The sequence below is a fragment of the Drosophila subpulchrella genome, chromosome X, assembly GCF_014743375.2.
Source record: "Drosophila subpulchrella strain 33 F10 #4 breed RU33 chromosome X, RU_Dsub_v1.1 Primary Assembly, whole genome shotgun sequence".
Lineage (NCBI taxonomy): Eukaryota > Metazoa > Arthropoda > Insecta > Diptera > Drosophilidae > Drosophila > Drosophila subpulchrella.
In genome coordinates, this window is record NC_050613.1 from 17502866 (window position 1) to 17528369 (window position 25504).

At 39.0% G+C, this 25504-nt stretch overlaps 1 protein-coding gene across 1 annotated transcript in view; it reads left to right on the forward strand.

Moving 5' to 3' along the window:
- The window catches only part of LOC119556462 (netrin-B), a 74470-nt gene that overhangs the window by 41842 nt on the left and 7124 nt on the right, over nt 1-25504 (forward strand). Inside the window, exons 3-7 of the mRNA XM_037868709.1 lie at nt 23416-23604; nt 24060-24209; nt 24301-24411; nt 24480-24545; nt 24822-25053. Coding sequence (XP_037724637.1) covers nt 23416-23604; nt 24060-24209; nt 24301-24411; nt 24480-24545; nt 24822-25053 — 748 coding nt within the window. The remainder of the gene's footprint in view (nt 1-23415; nt 23605-24059; nt 24210-24300; nt 24412-24479; nt 24546-24821; nt 25054-25504) is intronic.

Genomic DNA, 25504 nt, shown 5'->3' on the forward strand with positions numbered 1-25504 from the left:
ACCACCATTAAGGCGCCTAGACGACTCCAACATTTTCCATAATTTATGACTTTTCCTTTACCCTTTTAAAAGGTATCATAAAATATGGAAAAGGGGAAAGCCATAAAGAATTTGTGGGAAATAGGACAATAAACAAATGTAGAACACCTAACTGTTAAGGCTTTAATACAAGCTCAATAATGATATAGTTTTTACATTATTAGGAAGAACGAAAATATTTATTGATCAGAATACTTTATATTTAGATATATTAAGGGTAGTGCCTTACTCCAACTTGTAAGTAACCCTTTTTCAGTAATAAAATTGTACGTTCTTTAAAAATACCAACTAGTTATGACGCAATAATAGCCACTTGGTCCTTCGGAAACACAAAGTCTGAAGTTTATCACTTCAGTGAAGGGTATTTTCGCCGCACTTTCTTGTCCCTCTGCACTCTCTTTTTTTATTCGTTATGAGGCAATTTAGGCGGCCCGAAAAGGAACAAATCTTTTATTGATGTTCGGGAGATGGATGGGATGTGCTATCGGAAGAGGATGGGCTGCTCTAGTTGGAGGGCTTTTGGCCCGGCCTGTTGGCGAGCTCTTTGCCAGCTCATAAAACCGGCAAAATGCGGCAATTGCTCGCGCCGCCATTAACCCCAACGTGGTGTTACCTGGCACATGAATAAATCACGGGGTGATTCACGGCCCACCACCCTGAAAATATATATACCCCCCAAATATATATGTGTGTATCGGCCCACTCGTTCAACTGCCAGATGATAAATGTGCCGGGTTGTTTGGTTTGTTACACGCCCTACTGGCTTTCTTCGATTTGCTTAACAAATTTGTGAGATTCTTAGCACATTTGCATATTGCGTTAGCGAAAATACCCAAGGAACCCCCATCCATACCATCGATTGTCAAGTGTAAATGTAGAGAGAATTCCGCGTCCTCTATTTATTTTTGTGGATGATTTTTTGTTCTGTTTTTTTTTTATTCGAATAGGTTGCACAGTAATGACGACATTTCCTTCCGACATCGGGAAAGACAGGGTTGCGCTGCTGTCGTTTGCGCTTTTTATTGCTGCCGTCAGTGTTGCCATTGCCATCCGAGCAGCTGCCGAGGGAAGCCATTTTAAAAGGATTTCGATTTCTGTATTGAGTTTATTTAGCTCCTTGCTCTCGAAGGAAAATTGAGTGGGGGCGATGGAGCATCGCTCAATCGAAGTTGTTCAATAAAAAATGTGCTGGAATTTCCTTGACATTCTCGCCAACATTGAAGCCATTCACACCCGCTCGCCCTCCAAGCCAACACCTATTCGAAAACATTTTTGCGATGACTTTTCGACGGGCATTTTTGTCGTAAAACGCTTGGAATTTCATGCGATTTTGTATTGGAGGGGTCACGGCAATGGGGGAACCCAGGGGAATTGACCCGAATTTTCTTTGTATTCGCGCCCCTCTGTGGAATGTCCATTCTGGCTGGCCTTGGGTATTTTCTGAATAATTTGAATTAAACAAACGCCGAAAAGAAGTGACAGCGCGGCTCAGGTTTAGAGGTTCCTCCGACCTCTGGCCCCCCAAATCCAAAGCTAAATCCCAATCCTTGGCATCGGTTCAGTCAGTGGAAATTCATTGGGCGAATCGTAAAGTGGATAATTGCTGATTGTGGGGATTGAATGACAGCTTCATTGGGGAAGTGCTCGAGAAATCCAATCCAATCCAATCCCATCCCATCCCATCCCCAGAACCACGATAAATCTAAACTGCTAAGCAATATAGCAATTTAAAGGGACTCATTACTTGCTACTTTGATTAGAACAGGAGACTCTTTAAAGGATTGTGTTTATTGGATACCTTTAAAAATATTACAAAGTTAGAATGCCATATTTGATGATATTTTCATTAGTTTTATATATTCCTATGTACTCTAACTATATAGTATGTTCTACATAATAATACTGATATTTAGTGATATGTTTTTTATCCTAAATGAACTTAAACCTTTTTATTTGGTATAACTCTTTTGATGTTCTATACCTCCCCTAGATCATAAAACCCCCGTATTTAAATTCAGAATAAACTGATGACCAAAGAAGCCTGTTAAGTCCACTTGGTCACCTTTCTACTAGACAGTTCCTTTTTTACTCCTCCGCCTCGTAACACCTCGTAAATTGCAAATAATAAAAAAGAGGCGAAAAACAAATTATTTTCTGCTGCTTTAGCTGAAAGTTTGCTTATCAATGGGGTGCTATGGGGGCTGTGGGGATTGGGAATAGGGTGTTTAGGGAGTGGGGAGTGGAAAACCTTGTCGGGTCAGTGGACCCGCTGCTGTTTATAATTTTTACTTCGCGGACCCGACGCATTCATACGGCATACAGAGCCTGGAAATCCTTTCCGCTCCTTTTTTCCTTCCTCTGGCTTCCGTTTCTGGGTCCTGGGCGAGCTCACATAAAATTTAATTAAGTGCAACAACAGCGGCAGCATCGGGGACCCCGGCGATAGCAGCATCGTTTATAAAATTCACATAATAACAATAAATTTTCAAATGCGCCTTGGCAGCCAGCGTCTGCGTCCCTCGTCCCTCGTCCTTCGTCCTTCGTCCTGGGCCTAGGTATTAAAATTTATCGCCAGCTTGCGTAGCACGCGCAGCAAACGCGAAGAAATTTGCGTGCCGGATGCCAAGAGGAAGAGCAAAAGACACGGGGAGGAAAAATCACTCTACACTGAAAAACAATTGGCTTGTTATAATATTGTATACATGCTGTTTAAAAAAACCAACTATGTCTCTATTTTAAGTGGCCTTTTCACTTCAGTATACAGACAAACTTATAAACCTATGACAGCAATCACTATTGGTGATAGGAAACAAGCTGGAACTAACTGGGTTATAATACACTAAAGAAAAGTAGTTGTATACATATTTTATAAATATATATATTTTTTTAAATTGAGCTTGCAACAGAGGTTTGAAACAAAAACCAAAATTAGATTAGGGCTTATATGTATTTAATAATGATTGTATGAAAATATTTTTAAACCAATTAGATAAGGCTTAAATATAATTAAGATTATATGACTATTTTCAAAAACGAGTTCATATGAAACTCGACTTCTAAAATAAAACAATATATGATATAAAAATATCATAGCATCACAAATATATATATTTAGTGATATTTATTTTAGTCAAATAAATGTTGGGTTCAAAGCACAAAAAAATATTTTTGATATAAGGAGTATCTCCTTATAAAGATATGGTTACTTTTTTTAAGCTACCAGTGAACTGCGAAATTCCTAAATAAATTTCTATGGTTTTTGTGTAATATATTTGTTTGATTCCCACAAATCTTTCTCAGTGTAGTGGCGAGTGGCACCAGCAGAAGACGCGGTGCGATGGGAATGCCAGCTTAGTGTCCCCAGAGGCGGCATTCGAGCTTCTCGAATCGCCTTCTATGGGTGTGCATATGTATTCCCGATCAGCTTTAAGAATGTATAAAATGTATAAGGCAGCGATGGAATGGCAGTCACATATGGTGGCATATATCTATATGGTGGGGCCCGGACACTTCCCCCCGAATAATTTGTCTATTTGTTTGCCTTCGCCTCGGTTGGCTTGCTCATTCATTTGACTCGCATTAATTACATGACACGCACACGAAACCTGGAGTCTGTAGTCGGAAATCCAGAGTCCCAGTCCCAAGCTTATTGCCAACCCCACCGAAAAGAAAAACCCTCCCCCTTGGCCCAGAATAATTTATTAAAAAGACCAAAAAGAAAGCTTTCTTCTCTTCACAAGACGCAGGCACTAAAAAAAAATAGTTGGCCAATGATTTTAATTTAATTCTGGTTTTTATAATAGAATTGTGGTTTGAAATTCCAGTTATCATTAGTATAGTTCTTGAAAAGTAAATATAGAACTGCTTTTATTTTTATTGATTTGGTTTTTGTTGGCTGTGTGAGCCCAAACTCCAGACTAATTTATTAAAATGGCCAAAAATTCATTAAGAAAATATTACAGCAATATTTTTTTTTTGATCAAGAGGTTTTAAAAAATAGGTTTTTTAAAAATCTGAAAACCATCATTATAGTTAGTTATTAAAGAGAAGATATTTTTTAAGAAATATTTTTTTTTTAATTTTTAGAACTGCTTTAATTATTATTTATAGGTTTTTGTTGGCTGTCGGAGCCGGATTTCATTTGCCAGAAGTTGGCTTACATATTTGGCTCCTTGGGGGAAACCCATTCGATACCCATCCCTATCAAAACCTTATCCCCATTCCCATCCACCATCCACCATCCCCATCCGCCATCCACCATCCCCATCCACCATCCTCCTCCAGCACACACATCATCATCTGCATCTGGCTGAGCCTCCTCCTTGTCCGCTCGTCAACACAAATGACTGTCTCATGTTATCTGCTAAGCCGCCTTATCTGTTTTGGGTCTTCTGGGTCCCCTCGTCCTGGATCCTTCCTCCAGATCTCCAGATGCTGCCCCATCCGCCCTTCTGTGATTTCGCCTGTGTTACTTATTTAATTTGTTGCTTATTTGTGCCCATGAAGGAGCAACAAGCGAACAGGTCCAGGGCATACAGCTAGCATCTTCTGGGATCTGAGAATCTGAATCCGCATACGAATCCGAGTACGACTCGACAAATTCCTGGCTCCATTCGCTTGTTTGCATATGTTTAACATGCTCCCCAACTCCCCCGCCCAATTGTTTGCCTGTTTGTTTGACTGTTTGTTTGTTTGCCTGTTTGTTCGACGGGACTGTCTGCATTGTGTCCTTAACTCAACCGAACCAAACTGTACTAAACGGAGCGGGAAGCGTGTTTTCCTTGGGCCTGCTAATGATTTTGCCAGGGTGCTAATCAAATTGCCAGCCCTGCAGCAGCTAATGTCATTACCGAAAGGTGAGCGCAGTGGGGGCAGTGGGATATGTAAATATTTATCCAGATTCCGGCTGGTGGCAGACCCAGGGATTACAAGTCGCAAATTATCTGGGCGAAAATGCAGTTGTGGCTAATGGAAGTGCCTGGAGATTTCCGTTTTGGGGAGGCAATAAACTATTGTATTAAAAATACACAATGGCAGGGAATAGGAATTGTACCTAAAAGACCTTTTATCCTTACTGTTATGTCACTATGATACTTAATAATATATATATGATATTATATATGATAAGGAATAACAAATGTATGATAGTTAATAATATATATGATATTGCATATGATGCTTAATAATAAAAAATAATTTCCATATTCAAGTCAATGTTTGTAATCCTTTAATAAATGTTGAATATATTATTTTCATCATATATATGATTACTATTAATAATATTATTAAGACCTATTCATATCTTGTATCATTATTATTATTTATACATTTATATTATGTTTAAAGGACTCCATCTCAAAGTACCATTTGAAACACCAAACTCTTGCTTTACTATTAAATGTAGAATGTAATAAATATAAACTTATGCTGCTCAGGTTTGCCACCGGGATACCTCGTTGGGTTCCATAAATTTCCAAGATCCGACTTAAATCTCCCCCTGTGAAACTTTTATCATTGATTGCCATTTCACTAGACTTTCTTCGCTTTCGCCGACGCCACCCTTTAAGTTTCCACTGCAGCTGTTGGGCCTGCAAGTTGTCGCATCTTTTACCGGCTTCCTTTGGTCGCCTCCTGGTTATTGCTTTGGCACATTTTTCGATTAAAATTTATTTGCACAACTTATGAAAACTTAAATGCCCATAACGGCGCCGCCAGACTTGGTCTGCATAGCACATCTGGAGGATGGTTATAGGAATGGGAATGGGCATACGAATGGGGGTGCCGAACCCACGACCGTCTGCGTTTTTGGCCAAATGGCGCCTCATGGGCTGCCACATTGCTGGGCTAAAAACTTTCAAATATTTCATAATTTGCAACATATTTTATGGAGGCGCAAGAGCATATTGCACTTTTCCGGCCGCCTTTCCAGGGCGTGGGCGATTTTCCCACCCCAAAATTTTGCCACATTGCTCACACGATTTGTTATTTATTCCCCGACCCCTGACCCGGTTTTTGGCCCCCCTCGCCTTTCGTTAAATAATTCAAATGACTTCCGACTTAGACTTTGACATTGAAGTGGTCGTTTTCCTTCATTTCCCGCCGTCGCCTGGAAATATTCAGTTTGCGAACAGATGAAGCACAGCGACGTCTGGGCATTTTCCTTCCTTCCCTCAAAAAAAAAAAAGAAAGAGGAAACCCTCTTCGCAGGTACGCGGCGCACTTAAAAAGTAATTTTATTACACAGCTACTTACGGCAAACAGCGGAGAGATACGGATAGATAGATGGTGGTGGGGGAATGGAGCACACTTAAAGTCATCACCTCAAAGCGAGGGGAAAATGGAAAATTCTTGGCGGAAAATGGTGATGTTGGCAGCGATGTGAATGCCCCCCTTTCCACCACCATGCCCATTGTCACACTATTTGCCGGAAGTTCTGCTCAACCTTCGTACCCTTCGTCAACCTTTGACGCTGATTGTTCTTGGGCCATCCCAAGAACCCCCTACTACCTACTTTTCTCAAGCTCACTTCTTTGCTTTTTCGTTTACAAATTTTTCTCATTACATTTTTACATCATCTTTTCCCACTTTTCCCCTTTTGACTTTTCACCGGCTTCGCACAGAGCGCAAGTTTGGCGAAAGTTTCCACTACTTTTTGCCCTTTTGCTTGGCTTTTCTTCAATTTGTGCCCCACCCACAATGGGCTGGTATGGTATCTTCCAGTTCCACCGGTTCCGTTCCTCGTCAGCATCTTTGCCAGGTAATTTAATGACTCGAACTCCCCGTAGTAATGAGCATCCAATGGGGTTTGACAGCAAAAAGGGAGCTCTCTAATTTGCCAGATCACCAGGAGACTTTCCCATGGGGTGCTGCAAAAACTATAAAGTACATACATATAACCAAAATCGGGTGATATTTATTAGCATAGCACATGTGTCACGCACAATAATTTCAAAATGATTTGGCACAAATGATTTAACCGATCATTTAATAAACTTAAGAAATAGCCATTTCTAACTTATCAACTTTGACTAGAGCCAATTTTTGCTGAAACTACCCTTTTCAAATTTCTCTTCTCTTAAGAGTAAAAGTCTTTAGAAAGTCTTTAGTGCACGAGGGTCAATTATCCTAATGCAAAATTATGCCATAACATAAAATATTTATGCTGGCCCTGACAGCTTGACCATTTTTCCCATTCCCTGTCAAAATATTAAATGGATGATAGTACCTTTGGAAAGACGAAGTTGCCCAGAAGAGTCTGCATTTTCTTAGAATTCAGCTTCTTCTCATCTCGCAAGCTTAGTTCAGCCTTATCCCTGCCATTTTCCAGTAAATCCAAGCTGTACGAGTGTATATACCAAAGCACTGAAAGAAAAAATCAGTTAATTCTTAATAGATTTTAAAAGGAATTATTAAGTATTCAGTTAAGATTTCTACATTTTAAGATTTTAAAATATATATATTTTCTGCAAATTTGTTGAATTTTTGATCATATTTATACATTATATGTACATATATGTATATAATCTAAGCTTTTCTCAAATTCTTCGAGTGTGGTTATCTTTTGCCCGTTGTTGTTCTTTGCTTCTGCTGCTGGCATTTCATTTAATTACTTTTGACATCAGGTAGAAATTTTCGCTGCCGCTTTTCAACCCTTTTTTCGGCCTTTTCGAGTTGAAGAGGGTTGTATGTGGCGCTTTTTAGGGGGAAATATGGTAAGAGGATGGTCGGGAAAGTGTGCCAAATATTTGTTTAGGCATATTTGCCAATGGCCACTGGTGTTCTCATATCCGCAACTCATCACAAATGTAACATCCGCATCCACATCCACATCCACATCCACGTCCACGTCCACCATCCACATCCACTCTGACATTCACATCCACATCCGCCCGAAATACGCATCCTTTTCATTGTAAATGCTCATATTTGCATTTTTCCTTTTTGACGTTTGCTTTGCGAAGCGTTTTTTGCCCACTACCTTTCCTTTGAATTTATTTTGATGTATTTCCGTTTGGCAAGCAAATATCCAAGATTCAGATGGAGTGGGTTGGAGTTTTCTGGCGGGTTTTCATTAGCTGATAGTTTTAGCTCGGCAAATGCAAATATGCGTTGCTCTTCTTGAAGCTTTCTCCACCATCTTTTGACTGTTAGACATCCCTTTTGTCTGAAAAATTGATAAGTATAATTTAATATATTTTCTAATATTTACATACATGTTTCTAAAACATCTGACATTTTAGGCATACAGTATATTCTTTTAGCAGTGTAGTGAGTGGCTGATGATGCCATAGTCCTTTTTGCTCTTCTGGGCAATATGATGCCATGCTTAGTTTTTCGTCCCTCATTAGGACTGCCGGATATTCCACAAATATACATATATATTGTAATTTTGAACCGGCCAAATGGAAAATGGAAAATCTTAAAATCCTGCAGCAACTTTTCAACCGGCGGTCGGGGCAGCCTGTGCATTATACAGTTAATCATTTAATCTGCATATGTGCATATTAATGAGTTTCAGCGTTCAGCAGTCCGCGTTCCACCACTACTAACCAGGATTTTACCCACTTTTCCACTCCGATTTTCCCATAACTTTCTGGAATTTTTTTCCTTTCTTTTTTTTTGTGCCCTGCCCAACCGAAAGTTTTGTTTTTGTTTCGTGCTTGTGTGCTTTGGTTTCGCTCGGTCCTGTTTTTATATATTCACATACTTTGTTTGGCTTGTTTGCTGTTACTTTTAAAAGCTTTTTTAAGTAACTCGAACTAAATTAAGTTAAATACATTTCGTGTTTGTCCGCATTCTGGCTGCATAAAGATGAACGAGCGCCGAAGTTGTCACACGCGGCGTATGCGTAACGCAACCCAAATCCTCCCGTGGAAACGTGAGCCTGCTCCATTCCGCTGGAGTTCCTTGAAGATGATGTATAGCGACCTCGACTAATGGATTTCCCATTTTCCCCAACGCGGCAAGGATCAATTCAATTAGCCCTGGCACACATATCGTCACAAGTGTATCAGCACCGACAATTATTTTTTATGGTACACTTTTTAGGAACTTTTCTATGAACTACATTTACTTTATATTTGGTTTACTTCTAAGAAAAGCATGCCCACTTAACCATGCCTAATATTTCCTGCCATGTCTGTATTAGTGTGCATTAAAGAATGCGATATTATCCGTGCTTTTATGTACGGTCACACTGGCCCCAAAACATAACCGGAAATCTGACTAATACCATAGGCAACTTTTATTTTAAAAGCGAATACCAACATTTGCTGTGAATTTTACCAATAGCTTCGTTATATTTCAGTTTTCTATGCTCGATTAGCCTTTGCGATTTAATATTGGCATTTGACAGAAAAAAGTCACGCTGTTATGGTCGATAACTCACGAAATGCTTTATAGTATTTTTTCATACTTAGGGTATTCCCCTTATATTTGAATTGCTGCTGAACGGACCTGCCAAAACTCACCTTTAATACAACTGTGAACAACTGTCAAAGCTTTTACAATCAAAATACTTGTTAAATTTTTTTTTTCATTGTTTGTTCTTAAAACTATCATTGTAAATAAAGTTATAAATTTAAATACTAGTTATATACAAAATTGGATGGGTTATTAACAAAAAAAGTTAAATCAGCCCAGTTCTTTGAACTGTTTAATTTTAGTCAGCTGGTTGTAAGCTGCTCCATAACAATTTGAGTTCAAGTTTAGTCTAGTTTAACAACTCCGCCATATTAATATGTATGCAATTTGTTGTAAAAGGGAAAAAGGTTTCACCGCGAATCGGAGTTACAAATCAAGTGTTTCTCAGAAATGAGCTCCGTGGGACTCGGGTATAACTTTCGGTGGTTCCTCAATTCTTAAAAACTGTTTTGCCAGTTCATAAGATTTTCTAGTATATTTCGAGCAAATTATCGGGCTGATGGTCACTCTTGAAAAAAAGCAAAGCCACGTGCACGCGATTTGAAAGCTGTCCTTTCGTATTAAAAGTGATTAACAGTTATGAAACCCAAAACATATAAAATCTTCAGAGCCGCTTGGAAACAAGTTGAAAAGCTTGAAAAGACCCGGAAAATCCATGCAGAAGAGTGGAAAAAACATAAAAAGGACTTCAAACGATCGCTTTTACGGCCTTACGTTATTCAGGCCGGACGTGTAAGAATTTCTCGGCGTGTGCCGCAAAAGGAAGATATATATTAATTATAATTTCAGACCATCAGGGAGGAATTGTTGGTATTGCGTCGGAAGGCAGCCAATCTGGCAAAAAGCACAGCTCCTAGTCACAGCAAGAGTATTCGAAGTTCTTCGGTAAATCCAGCACTGAAACAACAGTCCAATGTTTCAACTGCGAATTCTCAGTACGGAAATCCTCGTTATTCGACACAAAAAGCTAATAATTCAACTGCCAATTCTCAGTATGGAAATCCTTGTGTTTCTGCTACAATCAAGAGTCTGCAGGAAGCCAACTCGGAATTGGACTTACGCCCGAGTTGCTCAAGTGCAAGAAGCACAAAGCGTAGAAATGTTTCTTCGAATTCTGCAGAAGAAACTATTGCTAATTCTACGATAAAGAAACCGAACGAAGCCATCGTAGTTTCGGTTGGTAATCAGCCAAGTTGCTCTTCACGAAGCACTCGTCTTATAGATTTTATAGATCTAACTTCGGATTCCAAAGAAGATAATTCTCAGTACAGAAATGCAGAACGCGCATACAATCTGCGGAGCTGCTCTACAAGGCATAGCAAGATTTCTTCGGATTCTGAAGAAGAATCTATGGGTTCTATTTCTCAGTACAGAATTCCTCGAGTTTTCAACTATAAGAATGCCGAGTTCTTGGATAATATACCAAGTTGCTCTTCGAAATCAAGATCAAGGACATATCTCAAAAAACATATAAATATTTCTTCGAATTCTGGAGAGAGATCTAATCTTTACTCTGCCACTAAATATGCTAAGACACAGCATCCAGCCAATTCAGAATTAGTAGATACTATGCCAAGTGCCAAAGTCAATCAGAAAATCTCTACAGCTAATGCTCAGTACAGAAATCCTCGAAATTCAGAATATGCAAAGATCTGGATACCACAAGCCATAACTCAGTCCCGTAATGTATGGGGATCCAAATCTAAAGGCACTGATTCCGATTGGCAAATCGATCCGAGGCTTAAAAAAATGAATACCGCCCCTGAATATGTCAAACTAGGACCGGTGTGCAGAAAACCGACAGTCCCCGTGGCCGAAGTTGTCAAGAAACTCTTGATCTCCTCGCCCAGTGACAAATCGGGTAAATGGCCGTCTTCCAGTTCGCCAAAAATCGAGGAAAAAAAGCCAGCAACAGTAGCCCTGCCGCGTTTAAGGGAGCCGCTGGTCAAGCGCAAAAAAGGACGCCCCTCGTCTTGGGATAAGGCTCAGGCGGCCAAGGAAGCGCAAAGAGCCAAGGAAGTGCAAGTGGCTAAGGAAGCACAGATGGCCCTGGATCAAGGATCCAAATCACCGCCACCCAAGAAGTGGACCAGGTCGATCGATGGCGGAAAAGCAGTAAGCACCTCCCTAGACTTTAACATAATTTATTACTTAATATTTTTTTTCATTAGGCGAACAAAAAGGGCAAGGGGCCAAAATGGTATCCTCGCCATTACAGCCAGTTCGTAGAGCTGGGACCACTGGACCTGCCACACGATAAACCGATAATCAAAAACCAGCCTAAGGACAACGTCATGCAGCTTGTACCTACTGTGCGCGGCGGCGAGGCCTCTCAAGAAGGTATCTCGATTGTCCAAAATGATCCACAGCACCACGTCATGGAGCTAGTCCCCACTCTGAGCGGCGGCGAGGCTCCTAAACAAGGGATCCGGAATATTCAAAATCAAGCAGAGGATAACGGCTTGAAACTAGTCCCCACTATTATCAGCGTCGAAATCTTAAAGGGACCGTTCCCGAAATTCCTAGAGCAAACAACAGAGACCGACATGGACCTAGTCCCCACTGTGGGCGGCGGCGAGGCTCCCAAGGAAGGGATCCCGACAATCCAAAATCAAACAGAGGACACCGGCATGGAGCTAAAGCCCAATGTTAGCAGCGTCAAGCTGGAGGAGGCGGACGAGGAGCTGATGGTGGCGGACGAGGATCTGGAGGTGGGAGCCGAGGTGGAGGTGGAGACTGAAGAATGCGAACGGGACTACGATGAAATATCACTATTCGCATCCGATCAGGAATTCGATGAATAATCCTGTGCCCTCGATTAGCAAATCGATCCATTGTCACCTGCTCTTTTGGATCCCTTTGCTCAATAACTCTTCAATAATAATCTACTAATACTAGAGATATTTTCAAGCATGAGTTGATAATTTCGATCCACTCAGTCCTTCCCTAAAAAGTGTCAGAGGTGACCAAGCCATAACTTTCAATACTCAACGTTTTTTTATATTTACTAATTTTTACAAATATTCAACATTTTTTTATATTTACTAATTTTTACAAATATTCAACATTTTTACAATAACTAATGAGTAAAAACGTTGGTTTCCAAACAACGATTTTTTGCCAAATTTTTACACAAGCTTTCAAATTTTTTATATAACGTTTGATAATTCATTGCAAATTGTATTTTTTTTTATGATAACATGCCATTAACTGATCAAAACAATATCGTATAATTTTTTATACTTAAGATATTTTTACAACCAATTTTTCTTTCGACAATGACCAAAAGTTTTTATATAACGTTTTATAATTCATTGCAAATTTCAATCATTTTGGGTTTTTTTTGTTTATGATAACATACCATTAACTGTTCAAAACAATATCGTATAATTTTTAATACGTAAGATATTTTTACAACCCATTTTTATTTTGACAATGACCAACGTTTTATAATTCATTGCAAATTTCAATCATTTTGGGTTTTTTTTTATGATAACATGCCATTAACTGATCAAAACAATATCGTACAATTTTTAATACTTAAGATATTTTTACAACCAATTTTTATTTCGACAATGACCAAAACGTGGAAAACAACTATCTCTAATTATTCACACCTGCTTCCAAATATTTTTTATAATGCTGTATACACCCTTTAAAGTTGGAGAATATTTTTTTTTATATATTGCAAATTGCAATCCTTTTGAATAATAAAATTATATCATAACAAAAAACTAAGAAATAACGTTTACCAATAATTTTTGAACAAAGAACTACCATGTATAAATCACATCTTGGAGAGGTAAGAATGTGGTGTAGTCTTCAACATACTACATTTTTAATATTTTATGTTGTGTCGAAAAATAATTATATCTTCGATTTACTATATGTAAAGTAAAATAATTTGTTTAGTCCGTTTGTTGATACTCTTTTGAATCTGTATGTTAGAACTTCTTTTAACCTTTTTAAAGGTTAAATAGTTATGACTCTAAGGCAATACCTATTTTAATCCTTACAATTGTATATCTTTTGGAAAATATCCTCTAATTATTTTGAAATTCTGTTTCAGCCAAGAAATCCCAACCGCCCAGCGTTAAGCACTTTCAGTATTTATGTTTCTGGGTTAAAACTGCGGTGTGACAATTTAAAGCCCTCTCGACTCCACCAGCCGCCATGGAAAAAGGCTTAGGGATATATGGGTGCGTTCTGGGAAAAGCTTACGTGGATGCCGCTTATTTTGCACAGTTTTTCCGCTTTGTCAATACGCAGATGCAGATGCTTGCTTTTCCGACCTCTGGCTCCGCTGCAGTTGCACTTTGTTTCGCAAAAGGGTTTTCTATGTTTTCCAACGGCTTTTGTTTGCCGCTTAGCCCACACACCACACACACGGCCATCGAGAGCTTTTAGTTTTGCATTTTAAGCAGTTGACTTTGCATTTTTCCGTTTGCTGTGCTCGCAATACGCAAAATCATTCGGAAACTACACAGAACGATGTGATAGAGTGATCTGACTTTGAGATACCTTTTACACAATGACCCAAATCGCAATGTTCTCTAATGGAATACCTCTTTATAATTATTTATTTTATTTAGATACTTTGGGATACTTTCTTCTGACTGACCTAAATTACAATATTATCAAATGGTTTAATCATAATTATATAAAATACCTCAAACACATTTATTTTTAATTATTTATTTTATTTAGAGTGATCTTACTTTGAGATCCATTTTTCTGACTGAGCTTAAATCGCAACCAAGTTATACAAAACATATCTTTAAAACCTTTCTGTGAATGTATCTATTTTATTATTGCTATTATATCTTAGACTTTTATCTTTTTTTCTATTATTAAACATGTGGGAATCAGTTAAACTCCTATATATACCCTTTCTCATATCAAGTGATGGGTATAAAAATACAAATTCTCGTGCATATTTACCGCCTGCATATGTGCACATAAAACAACGAGCATGAAAATAAAGGGGAAAATAAAGGAGCTTTGTGTCCTGCGTCCCAGTATGAAGATTAGAAAACCCAGTCGGGCGGGGGGTGGAAAAATGTAGATCACCAGGGGGCGGTGGAGAGAGTTTTCCGAAAGGAAAGCCACAACAGAGTTCATCGAGTGGCAATTTAAGTTGTAAGCTCTTCAATTAGGTGCAAAACGTTGAATGGGGAATATTATCTCCGGCAAAAGGCTCCACGACTTATGGGTTTTTGAGACTCTTCATTTGCCACACACAAATTGAGGTAGATAACGCCTTGAAGGGGTTTTGTCTTTAAGTTTGTTTTGAAAGCGATTTTTATCGAGAAAATTGGCATTATATTTCAAAGGAGGGGCTGTTTGTTAAAGGTTTCCTAGACATGGCATAGTCATTTTTCAAGTTTACTGAATTTTGTATGTGGTACCACTTTGTATAATATTTTTTGGGAATGAAATAAAAGTTGGTGATTCTGAAGGCCATAAAACATTTTAAAAAAGTATACATTTTAAAGCAACAAAAAAATATTAAAGAGAGGTAATGAAATGAACATAAGGAATAAAGTGACCATTTTATTTTGACTATAATTTAATTAAAACGAATAAAACGAAAGCCATTTCGGATGGCAAAATTCGAAAATATAAAATAACTAAATGGTTTATGTGGCATTTACCACAGGACAAAATCGTTAAACTTCGACTGGCACCTTCGTGTGCAGCAATCTAAATCTAAGGGGGCAGTAAAAGAGCATCGTTCTGAATTTGAATGGTGAATTTGAATATCCAAGTGGCTGAGTTGGCTGGCCATTCTAACCGGATAACCCGGCCAACTCGTTTGACAGTTGTTCGCAGTCATCGGGGGGCAATAGCCAAAGCTATTGCAATTTTCCCGCTGCGTCAGATCGATCCTCTGCTTTTAATTGCATTTTGATTTGAGCTAGAGAGTCTGCGACTGGGTGCTCAGCGATATCGAAATCGAATTCGGGACCGGTTTGGCACAATCGTAATCGAGGCTTCGACGGAGCTCATAAATCGTTCCATCATCAATGGCACATTGACAACGGCAATGTTCGATTTGGCTGCTTTTCTTTTTTGTTTTATTTTTTTCTTTTACTTTTTTGAACAAAATGTGTGCACAGCCAAGTTGTGAAATTAATGCAATTTACTTACAAAATGTCCCATTAAAAGCGCTTAACCGTCGGGGGAAAAGGAGGAAGGAATTCAGGCATAGACATAAAGCAATATGAGCTTGTAGCACTCCAAGAGTTTGTCTGGATGTCTTGGATGTGGAAGTGGATGTGGATGGTGGATGTGGACGTGGATGTGAATGTGGATGGTGGACGTGGATGTGTTTGCCTGCATGAGAGTGTAATTTAATGCTGCTGCAGTTTTCCTCCTCCTATTTTCCTTTGCATACACATACTCGTACAACCGACGACCCTGGCAGGCCACAAATTACCCGGCCAAGTCCATGAAGCGCATTTAGCTAAATCGCAGAATTTATGTCTTATAAAAATGCTTGCGTCTCGAAACTGAAACCGAAACCCAAACCAAAACCATATACCACAGACCAAGGTCCCAAAGGCAGCGCAGGGTTAAAGCCAAGTGACATTGCCAGAAAGACATGGCTAATGTACGAGACCCAAGTGTAATGGATCGCAAAGAGAAAGGGTCCAACGTACTCCTTAAAATCTAAATATTATTGTGATATATTGTTTGATATTTTTTAAAATTGTAGAAAACTATTTTTTTTTAAATGTATAAGCTTTTTACTAACTAAACAAAATGAGTAATGTATCTATCCAATATCTCTTAATCTTATTAGTTTATAAAAATAAATTTTAATGACATCTCTAAAGTCTAAAGTGTAAAAAATATAAGTAGCTTATCCAAATATGGCAAAAAAATTCCTGCATTTGCCCCACTTGGTGCGCTGTAAAAGTGGGCTTAAGAATACATTTTACTATTATTACCTAGAAACTCATAAAGAACCATTCCCTAACACCTCGACGCAGCTTGAGTTCTCTGGAGAACTGGCCAATCAAGTATCTCAGCTTCGTTAAAGTGGCCCAAGCAGCCTGCCAGGAGTTAAAGAAGTCTAAATCTGATTTATACCTTTTATTATTATGGTCGGGGTACCTCTACTCCTCATTTCCCGCTGAAATTATGATGAGTTTTGCTGCGTTCAAATGATTTTCCCCGTTCATTTGGCCCTGCCGCGTCCCAATTTCAATTTTCCCTCACCATTTTAGCAGTTCCAAACTGCTGAGGGAACCTTAAAGTTGCACAATCTCTCGAATTATGGCGTCTTAGCGCGTTTTCCTTGGCTTTCCACCCATCGAAATGAGTGCGAGGCAAAAGTTTTCAATTCAATTATCAACGCCCATGGTATTTTTTTATTTTCGCTTGGCTTGGGTTTTATTTCTTTTTTTTTTTTGGGAGGGTGGCTCGACTTGGCTCCGATTTTGGGCCTGCAATTTGGCCATTTGCTGTTTCCCAATGCACATTTTTGGCGTAATTTGTTTGCCAAATTGCGTGTTGGCGTCATCGCGTTGATGATCATTGGCAGCGTGATCATCGCGGCAGTTGTCACCCATCGGTTGCCAGTTTTGTGGGGGTGTCGATTGCAACAGCAACAACGCAGCCTTAATGCCACCCCGCCCACTCACTTGGCCATAAATAATTTTCCAGGCAAAAGCCAATTTCGCCAGTCACATTCGGTGGGAGAATTGCTTATCCGCTTTCCCGCTTTTCTGCTTTCCTGCTTTTCTTTTCCGATGGAGTGAATAAAAGAGGGCGTTGAAGTCTGCACTTATGTACATTCGAAAGGAAATTAGTGAGGGAAAATCCGTTGGTTTTTACCAACTATATGTCCATAGTTAACACTCCTTAAAGCCATAGATTAAGCTCAGATTTAATTGCAAGTGAAGTGTAGAGTGGGTTTAATCTCAGACAAAGTGGGTTCATTACAAAGATAACAATTATTTGACTGACGAGAAAATAAAAAAGTAAAAACAAATATCTGCATATTGAATTCGTAATGTTGTATTAAATATTTGAACTAAATACAAAATCATTATGATCCATACAAAACATATTAAATTGCGTGACTTACTTTAAATATTTTACGTCATTAAATACAATAATAATATATGAAATTCAAATTTGAAAATCTTTAAATTATCTATAATTGTTAAATTAAATATATAATTTTCAACAACCTAAAATTAGATTTGTAAAAAGATTTTACATCCAATAGATGGAAATTTCTGTGATTTTCTTATGCAAATAACTTTAATTCCCTTGGTAAATTAACTTTATTTTAACCAATAAGAGAGTGGGTTTTATCTCACACACAATAACCAATTTTTAAGATAAAATGCTATTTTATATTTGAGTAATAATTTTTAACGGCATTATAGTTAATTTGTAAAATTATTTTTCAATTCCATTTTTTAGCTTAAATCCTTTTAACAATGAAAAATTATTGGAAAATTTTAACAGCCTTAGATTAAATTTGTAAAATGATTTCCTATCCAATAGATGATAATTATCGATAATTTTTTTATTCAAATAAAAATTGCTATTCCCTTGGCTGACTCCCTTTATTTTAATCGACATTCAGTGAATCTCTTTCATTAGCATAAGCTATCTGCACAGAAAATGTTCCTCAAAATTCCATTGGCATTGTGGAATAAAAAGAAATAAAATAAGGCAGACCACCCCAAATAGTGGCTGCATTTCGTCGAGTATGAAGCAAATGCACTCTGGGGCTAAATATAAAAATCAGTTGCCATTCAAGCGGCAAATATTTTGGCAAACCAAATGAGATGAGTGAGCTGGCTGAGATGAGATGGGGAAAAGTGTCAACACGTTCGCTGGGATATCATAACAGACTTAGCCGAAAAGCAAGCAGAGTGCTTAAGGACATATAGACAACCCAACTTGGGTGGAGTTACAGGGCGGAGAAATTGAAAAATAAATAAAATTATGCGTGGCAGCATTTTCGAAGCCATTGGCAAGCGACGAAAATGAGGAGGACAAAAAACAGTCATGCCTCACTTGATTCTCCCCCTATTTTTACATTGTGCGAATTTGGCTTTGGCAGCCATCCCATTGAAAATTCAAATCACACCAAAATTCCAAAACACACAAATCGCCGTCGAACCAAATAAAACAGCCAGAACGTAAAAATAATAATAAAAATAAAATCAGAACGTGAGGCGGTCCCACGAAATGAAAGTGAAAACGGGCAACATTTTCTTGTCAACGGGCGAGAAAATTACACAAAGCTGTTGGGGGAAAAAATAAAGAAGGAAAGTCACAAAATTTGTCAGGTCCTTGAAAAAAAAGAGAAACAAGGACAATGCCAACAAGCAACTCTTTGTGCAGGCAAAGCAAATTTTCGGTGGATTTTGTAGGGAAAGGAAAACTTGACGATACGGCAAATTTATTTCCATGGTTTATATGCTGATTCAGGCGAAATGAAAAATAATCAAAATTATGAGAGTTAACTCCAACCATTAGATGGCAGACATATAATCAGAGAAAAAAGTCAAGCAGTTGGAAAATTCGAGAGCATTAGAAGGAGTTGAGATGATTTTTCCCTACTTTAGAATGTGAATACTTATTACACTAATAAAAAAAAGGTGATAAACAAAGTAAAATCATGCAAATGGAGTTTGGAATCTCGAATTAAAAATATAAATAATATTTAATACAAAATATATTCGATTCTTGATTTAATTGAAAATGTTGAAAATATTTTAATCACGATAGATATATATCACATATAGACGTACCCTAAGATTTTTTTTAATTTTATGAATTCACTTAAAAATCATAGCTAAAAATCCTGCAAATAACTATAATTCTTAAAATGTATCTTTCCATTTTTTACTTTTATTTGTTATACTTTTTAAGACCCTCAATGGATTAAAATCAAGGTGAAAATATTTAAACCGACAACAACATTAATGAATTGACGTTTTTTATCGACCTTAAAATGGAACTTATTATTTTAAGAGGAAGTTAAACTTCATTTGTACTTACAATGATGAGAACTTGTGGCAATTTCAAGTGACTTATAGCGCTGTTAACAGTTTTTCTCACTATTAAGCTTCATTATGTGTTTTATGACTGCGATTCGCTGTAAAGACGCCCTATCTGCGCTATCTGCACTATCTGAATCCGACTTGGTATTTCTGTATATTTTTTATGATTTATGGGAACGTGCTTGGATGGCACATTTCCATTCGCTCACTTTCGGCCACATTGTTCCCCTGGAGAATTCCTCCATTCTTCGGAAGACACAGATACAGTCTGGCGCCTCTTACAGCTCGAATGTGAATACAAGTACTCAAGATCATATCATATCGTATTACTTCCCCCCAGTCTTCAACGAGTTCTTTTTGTTCTGTTTCTCTTCTGATTTCTTTTTCTTTTATTTTTTTTTTTGCTTTCTGCTGGCAGTACCTCCCACTTTTCTCTTTCTCGTATGGAAAAAATTTAGACATTTTGTAGCCAGTTTATAGATGGTAAGGCAACGGAATCGTCTGGCATCGTCCCCCTTTTTTCTCCCTCCAACGTACTGCCCCCACAATTGAGGCCTGTTTGGTTTTCGCCCATAATTTTTGTGCCGTTTTACAACAAACGGGCACATAACTCTCAGACTCGTCGACTTATGAACGGGGTACGGACCAGTCCGGTCCGGGCTTATCTGTCGGCGCCGGGCCTCATCATACCATGGTACCATACCATACCGTATACCATACCATACCGTATACCATCCCATGCCATACCATCTACCCCTTCCTCTGGGCTACTCTGGGTGCAAAATGATTTTCACATGTTTTCCTTTATTTTCCTTTATCTGTGAGCACGTTGCTGTTTTCGCACTTTTGTTGGCTTGCATGTGTTTTACCACTTTTCGTTTTCCCTGTCGCATTTCCTTAGCCTCCCCCCCTTCCTTTGGCTTTTAATTAAAATTGCAGCTAAATTATGAACTTTTCTTTTCTCGACCGCCTGCAAATTTCTTTCCAGCGATGGGTCTGGGTCTTTGCCTCGACCCGGCCCGGCCGTATATCAAAAAACGGCATTCTCTCGCCAAGATGGCTAAGATGTGCAAATTTCGCTTGGCCGCCTAGCCGCCTGGCCCAGTAATTGAAGTTTTCCCCCTGGAAAAAAAAAAAGAAAAAGAATCTGGGTGAAAAAAATCGAAAGAAAAGAATACAGAACGCGTAATGGGGCCGCAGCAAATGAACTGTGAAGGAAATTCGCGTAAAAATGCGTTTTATTGTTACCCAATTAAGCCGATCGGCTGCATCGTTGGCCATGCTTGAGTAAATCCCCACCGCACGAAAGCACACTCACTGAGGTTTTCCAACGATTTTCCGATCCCAGAGGCCACCGAAAATTTATGTGCTACTTTGGCTAATCGGCGGGAGCTTCGAAATATTTTTGTTTCTTTTTTTTTTTTTTTTTTGGGGGGAGGGGTTCGACGTTTGTTCTTTTCTGTGGTTCCTCTAATTGTCTGCCAATGGAATTTATGCGGGGTCTCTGGAATTTTCGCGGTCCGCTTTTCATCGCCGTCTCGTTTTCGTTCCGCAATATCAACTCAATTACAATGCGTGTCAATGGCAATGATACGACAATAGGACGCCTTCCCGAAGGCCATTTGGTTGGGGGGTTGGACTGAGGGGACTTCAACTGGCGGACAATATCGTATTATTATTATCATCGTTATCATTAAAAGCGATATGGGTAGATGGGGAGGAAATAAAGCTCTTAATAAGATTCATATTGACGCGGGAGAAGAAAATGGAAATAATACTCCTGAGTGTCGGTGGGGAATTCGGAAGTTAAGAGTGAAAGCAAACTGGAAATGCTCTTATTCAGTTTTGGAAGAAGCTAATTTCCAACTAAATATATAATATATAAATATATCTTCACAAAATAATAAATCTAACTAAATTTAAAATTAAGCTTAAGTATTTTGATTTTAGTGACTTTAGTTAATATTTAATATGACAATCGTGGCTTTACCATAATTCCTCCAAATAAATACTTTTTTTTATATTATGTAAGGATCTATTAGGTTTTGATCTTAACTAGAAAATAAGTCCAACCCCTAGATCTCACTTAAAATATAAAAGGGTAATATCTATTGACATAAAGATAATATTCGTTATGAAATTTGTTGTTTTAACGCAATTCCTTCAGTCGAACAGTGCTTAAAATTCCTGGTACCCTGCTGTTTGGGACCCCTTTGACCCACTTGTCCCTTGGAACCCCCCCTCCCAAAGAAGTCGAGAAGACGGGCAAAAATAAAATCCATTTTAAATTGTGCAGTAGCAGTGGCGATGATGACAAAATGACATTATGGGTTAAGGCGGCGAAGCTCGAAGCACAGAGCACATGTCGTGTGCCTGCTGCCTGGATAAGGTCCTTCGATAAGTATTCCGGGCATCATCGCTCCGGCTCGAGATTCATTCGGTCTGTCTGGGTCTGGGTTTGGGTCTGAATCCATTGTTGCTGCTGTTGTTATTATTTGCCAAATAAGCGAACGGCCATCCGCGTTGTCTTCCTGCCACGCCCACCTCCTGAGAGGCAGCTCCTTTGTTGTCAGCCTTCAGTGTTCATCCTTATGCCTCCACTGCCCTCCACTATCGTCGCTCGTCGATGATGCAGACATAAGATATGAAAAATATGAGGCAACAGCAATCACAATAGTCGCACCAGTCACCAAAGGCAATCACCAACTACCCATCCCCGATTCCCATGCCTGATGCCCGATGCCAAAATCCCCTTCGACAGGCGCTCATGCGTGGGCAACGGCGGACAATCCCAGTAAATACAGATGAGGGCAAGAAAATATCACTTTAACTTTAAGATGTCTTGAGGGAATGTCGTTTGCCATGCAATATATTCCAATTTTGATTAACCAACCAGCTGGTTACTAATTTATCATTATTGGTAATGAGATAACTCCTTACCTTACTGAGATAACTCCTTACCAAAGCCGACTTGACCTTACCTTCTGTTTTGACCGCAACTGTATGACTTATACAAAGAGGACACGTGTGTGTCTGCGTTTGTGTATAAATCACCCTTAATGCCTTTTTACCAAAATAAAAGTGAGTGGGGTATGGGGCCAAAGGAAACTTCGTGGAACGGAGGAGCAACCTCAGTGGTCCCACGAACACCATAAATTGAAGTCAAGTGCTGCCAATTAGTTGCTAAAATTATTTTATGATATTTTCCGACTAATTAAATGAACATTTACGTCGTCCAAGTGGGCGGTCAGTCTGGAAAATCGATAAAGACCAGCGAAAAAAAAAATAAGAGCATAAAAAATATATAAATGAAAGTTAGCAGGAAGCTCAGCACCAACATCACATCCCCACCCCCAATGTTCTTGGGTTTTCTTCTCTTTTTTTCATCAATCAAGGATACAACAACGGCACCCATAACAACAACAATAATCAATCATAAGCAAGACAGGGGATAAAGGGAGTAACTCAGCTGCCCCCACACCTGTCCGAGAAATAGAGCACGTAACAGTTTCCCATCATTATTAATTATTTATGAAATTTGCGGAACCCATTCCATCTTATTCCATCCATTCCGTCCACCCCACAAAACCTATCCATCTAACATGGAAAAACGAGGCTAACGGCAGGGACTGCCATTATATGATTAGCTCTCTTCGGACCCGAGGCTGATATCCTTGATAATAACAAAATGGGAGCGGGTTAAGCTCGTTAGTCAATGACGGTAATTTGGTGAAACTATCGGGGACCAAGGGAGCAAACTGTTTGAAATGGCCATGTGTTGTTACCAAACTTAAATTGGGCTTCACTATGGCACTTTTTCTAAGGTAGTCAAAAAATGCGGGTTCTGGGGCTTAGATTGTATTATATCTTATTGATAATTCCTCATTATAACCAAGGTTTTTTTCCCTCTCTTTTTCAGTGTGCCAGTGCAATGGACACGCCCGTCGCTGCCGATTCAACCTGGAGTTATACAAGCTATCTGGCCGGGTTTCGGGAGGTGTGTGCTACAACTGCCAGCACGATACTACCGGAAGATACTGTCACTACTGCCGCGAGGGATATTACCGGGATGCCACTAAGCCGCCAAATCATCGCAAAGTCTGCAAGCGTAAGTTTTGCTTTCTCTCGTCTTCTGCTGATTGAAAGTTGAAGAACAAGATTTAGTGTTTGAGTAAAGTATCCAGGGGTATTCCTATTTTCAGTGACAGTGGGTGATTTAATAAATTACACATATAAGCTTACTTTTCAAAATTAAATATAAGGCTTTTCCAAATGATTTTGTCCCATATTGAAATGTTATCTTTCTTTTGTAAATATCATGTAATGGGTATTGCCTGTCCCTACTCCTGTCACTGAACAGACTAGAGAAGTGTCCGACCTGCCAGGGTATTTTCTTTTTCCCCTTGTTTATTGATAATAAGCTGTCATCAATCAGTGGTCCCATAAGCTGTCTGCCAGACAGACAGGCAGACAGACAGATGGACACATGGACAGCTGTGTGGAATAGATGGATGGATGGAGAGTCGCTCTAATGAGGATGACATATACCCCCTCTATTCGCAGGTTGCGACTGCCATCCAGTGGGTTCGACGGGCAAGACGTGCAATCACCTAAGTGGCCAGTGTCCCTGCAAGGAGGGCGTCACCGGACTGACCTGCAACCGATGTGCCAGGGGCTACCAGCAGACCCGGTCCCACGTGGCACCCTGCATCAGTGAGTTCAGTTCCAGGGAGGGATCCTCGGGTGCCATGGTTTCTAATCCCGCCGTTTTTTACCTTTCCCGTTTCCCCATTACAATTAACAGAAGTGCCCACCAATGCGAATATGATTCAGGCCGAGAGTGCTGGCGGCGGAGGAAGTGGCACAGGTGATTACAAGGACGGCGGTGGTTCGCAGGTGGAGGAAATGAAGAAGTGTAAGTACACTGAGAGAAGACTCAGGAAAACTCAGGTTCGCAGGAAAATAGCCTTTCTTCTTCCACAGACTGCGGCAAGTGCAAGGCGAGTCCCAAGAAGCTCAACCTCAACAAGTTTTGCATGGAAGATTATGGTAAGTGGGCTCGAAAATGTTATATTCTTTTTAAGATATGTTCTGGATAAGTAAAATATATAAAATTAAAAGTTGCATTAACAAATTTAACTCGATAAATTAGATTAGTAAAAATAATGTATTCTTATAATATTTTAGTTGCATTTAGATTATTGATCTACTTTCTCATTTCATTCATTTTAAAATTGAGTTTTTTAAAACATGATTTATGCTTACTTGATATGATCGATAATGATATACACATATTTGTTTCCCACCTTTCTACTTTACCCACAGCCATTTTGGCCAAGGTTATTGGCCACGATCGCGCCTCCCAGGACATCAGCACGGAAAAGTTCTCCATAGAGCGGCAGAACGAGATCTACAAGTACGAGATCAACATCCAGACGATCTTCAAGCGGAATCCCATGTCGGGCACGACCAGTTCCTTGCTGGGCAGAGGCAATATGATGCTGCTGGTGCCGCGCAAGAGCATCGAGTGCCAGTGTCCCAAAATTAAGCTAAACAAGTGAGTTGACCATTAGAATTGATTAACTAGATGATTTATTACTACATACAGTTAATTAGTATTATTTGTTATTAACGTTCCGTAACAATCAGTATCAGTATTATAGGGCGTAAGCTTTTTGTCCAAAAGCGAGGATATATGTATGTTCAAAAGTTAATAAAATGTGCTATTTTAATACATTTGGTATACAAAGGCAACAAATTGAGCACCACTTTTAAGCAAGTATAGTCAAGATCTTGCTTTCAAATCTTTCTGAACCCCTTTTTCAAGAGAGTGAGACAGCTATACACTAACGCGTGGGATAAAATGAATTAGAGAGGGATAACTATATTATAATGGGTCGGATAACATGGATTAGAAAGGGATAACTTTATTATAGCTATTCGATTAACACGGATTAGAAAGGTTTAACTATATGTGTCAACGTATAAATGACAATGTATGACATATC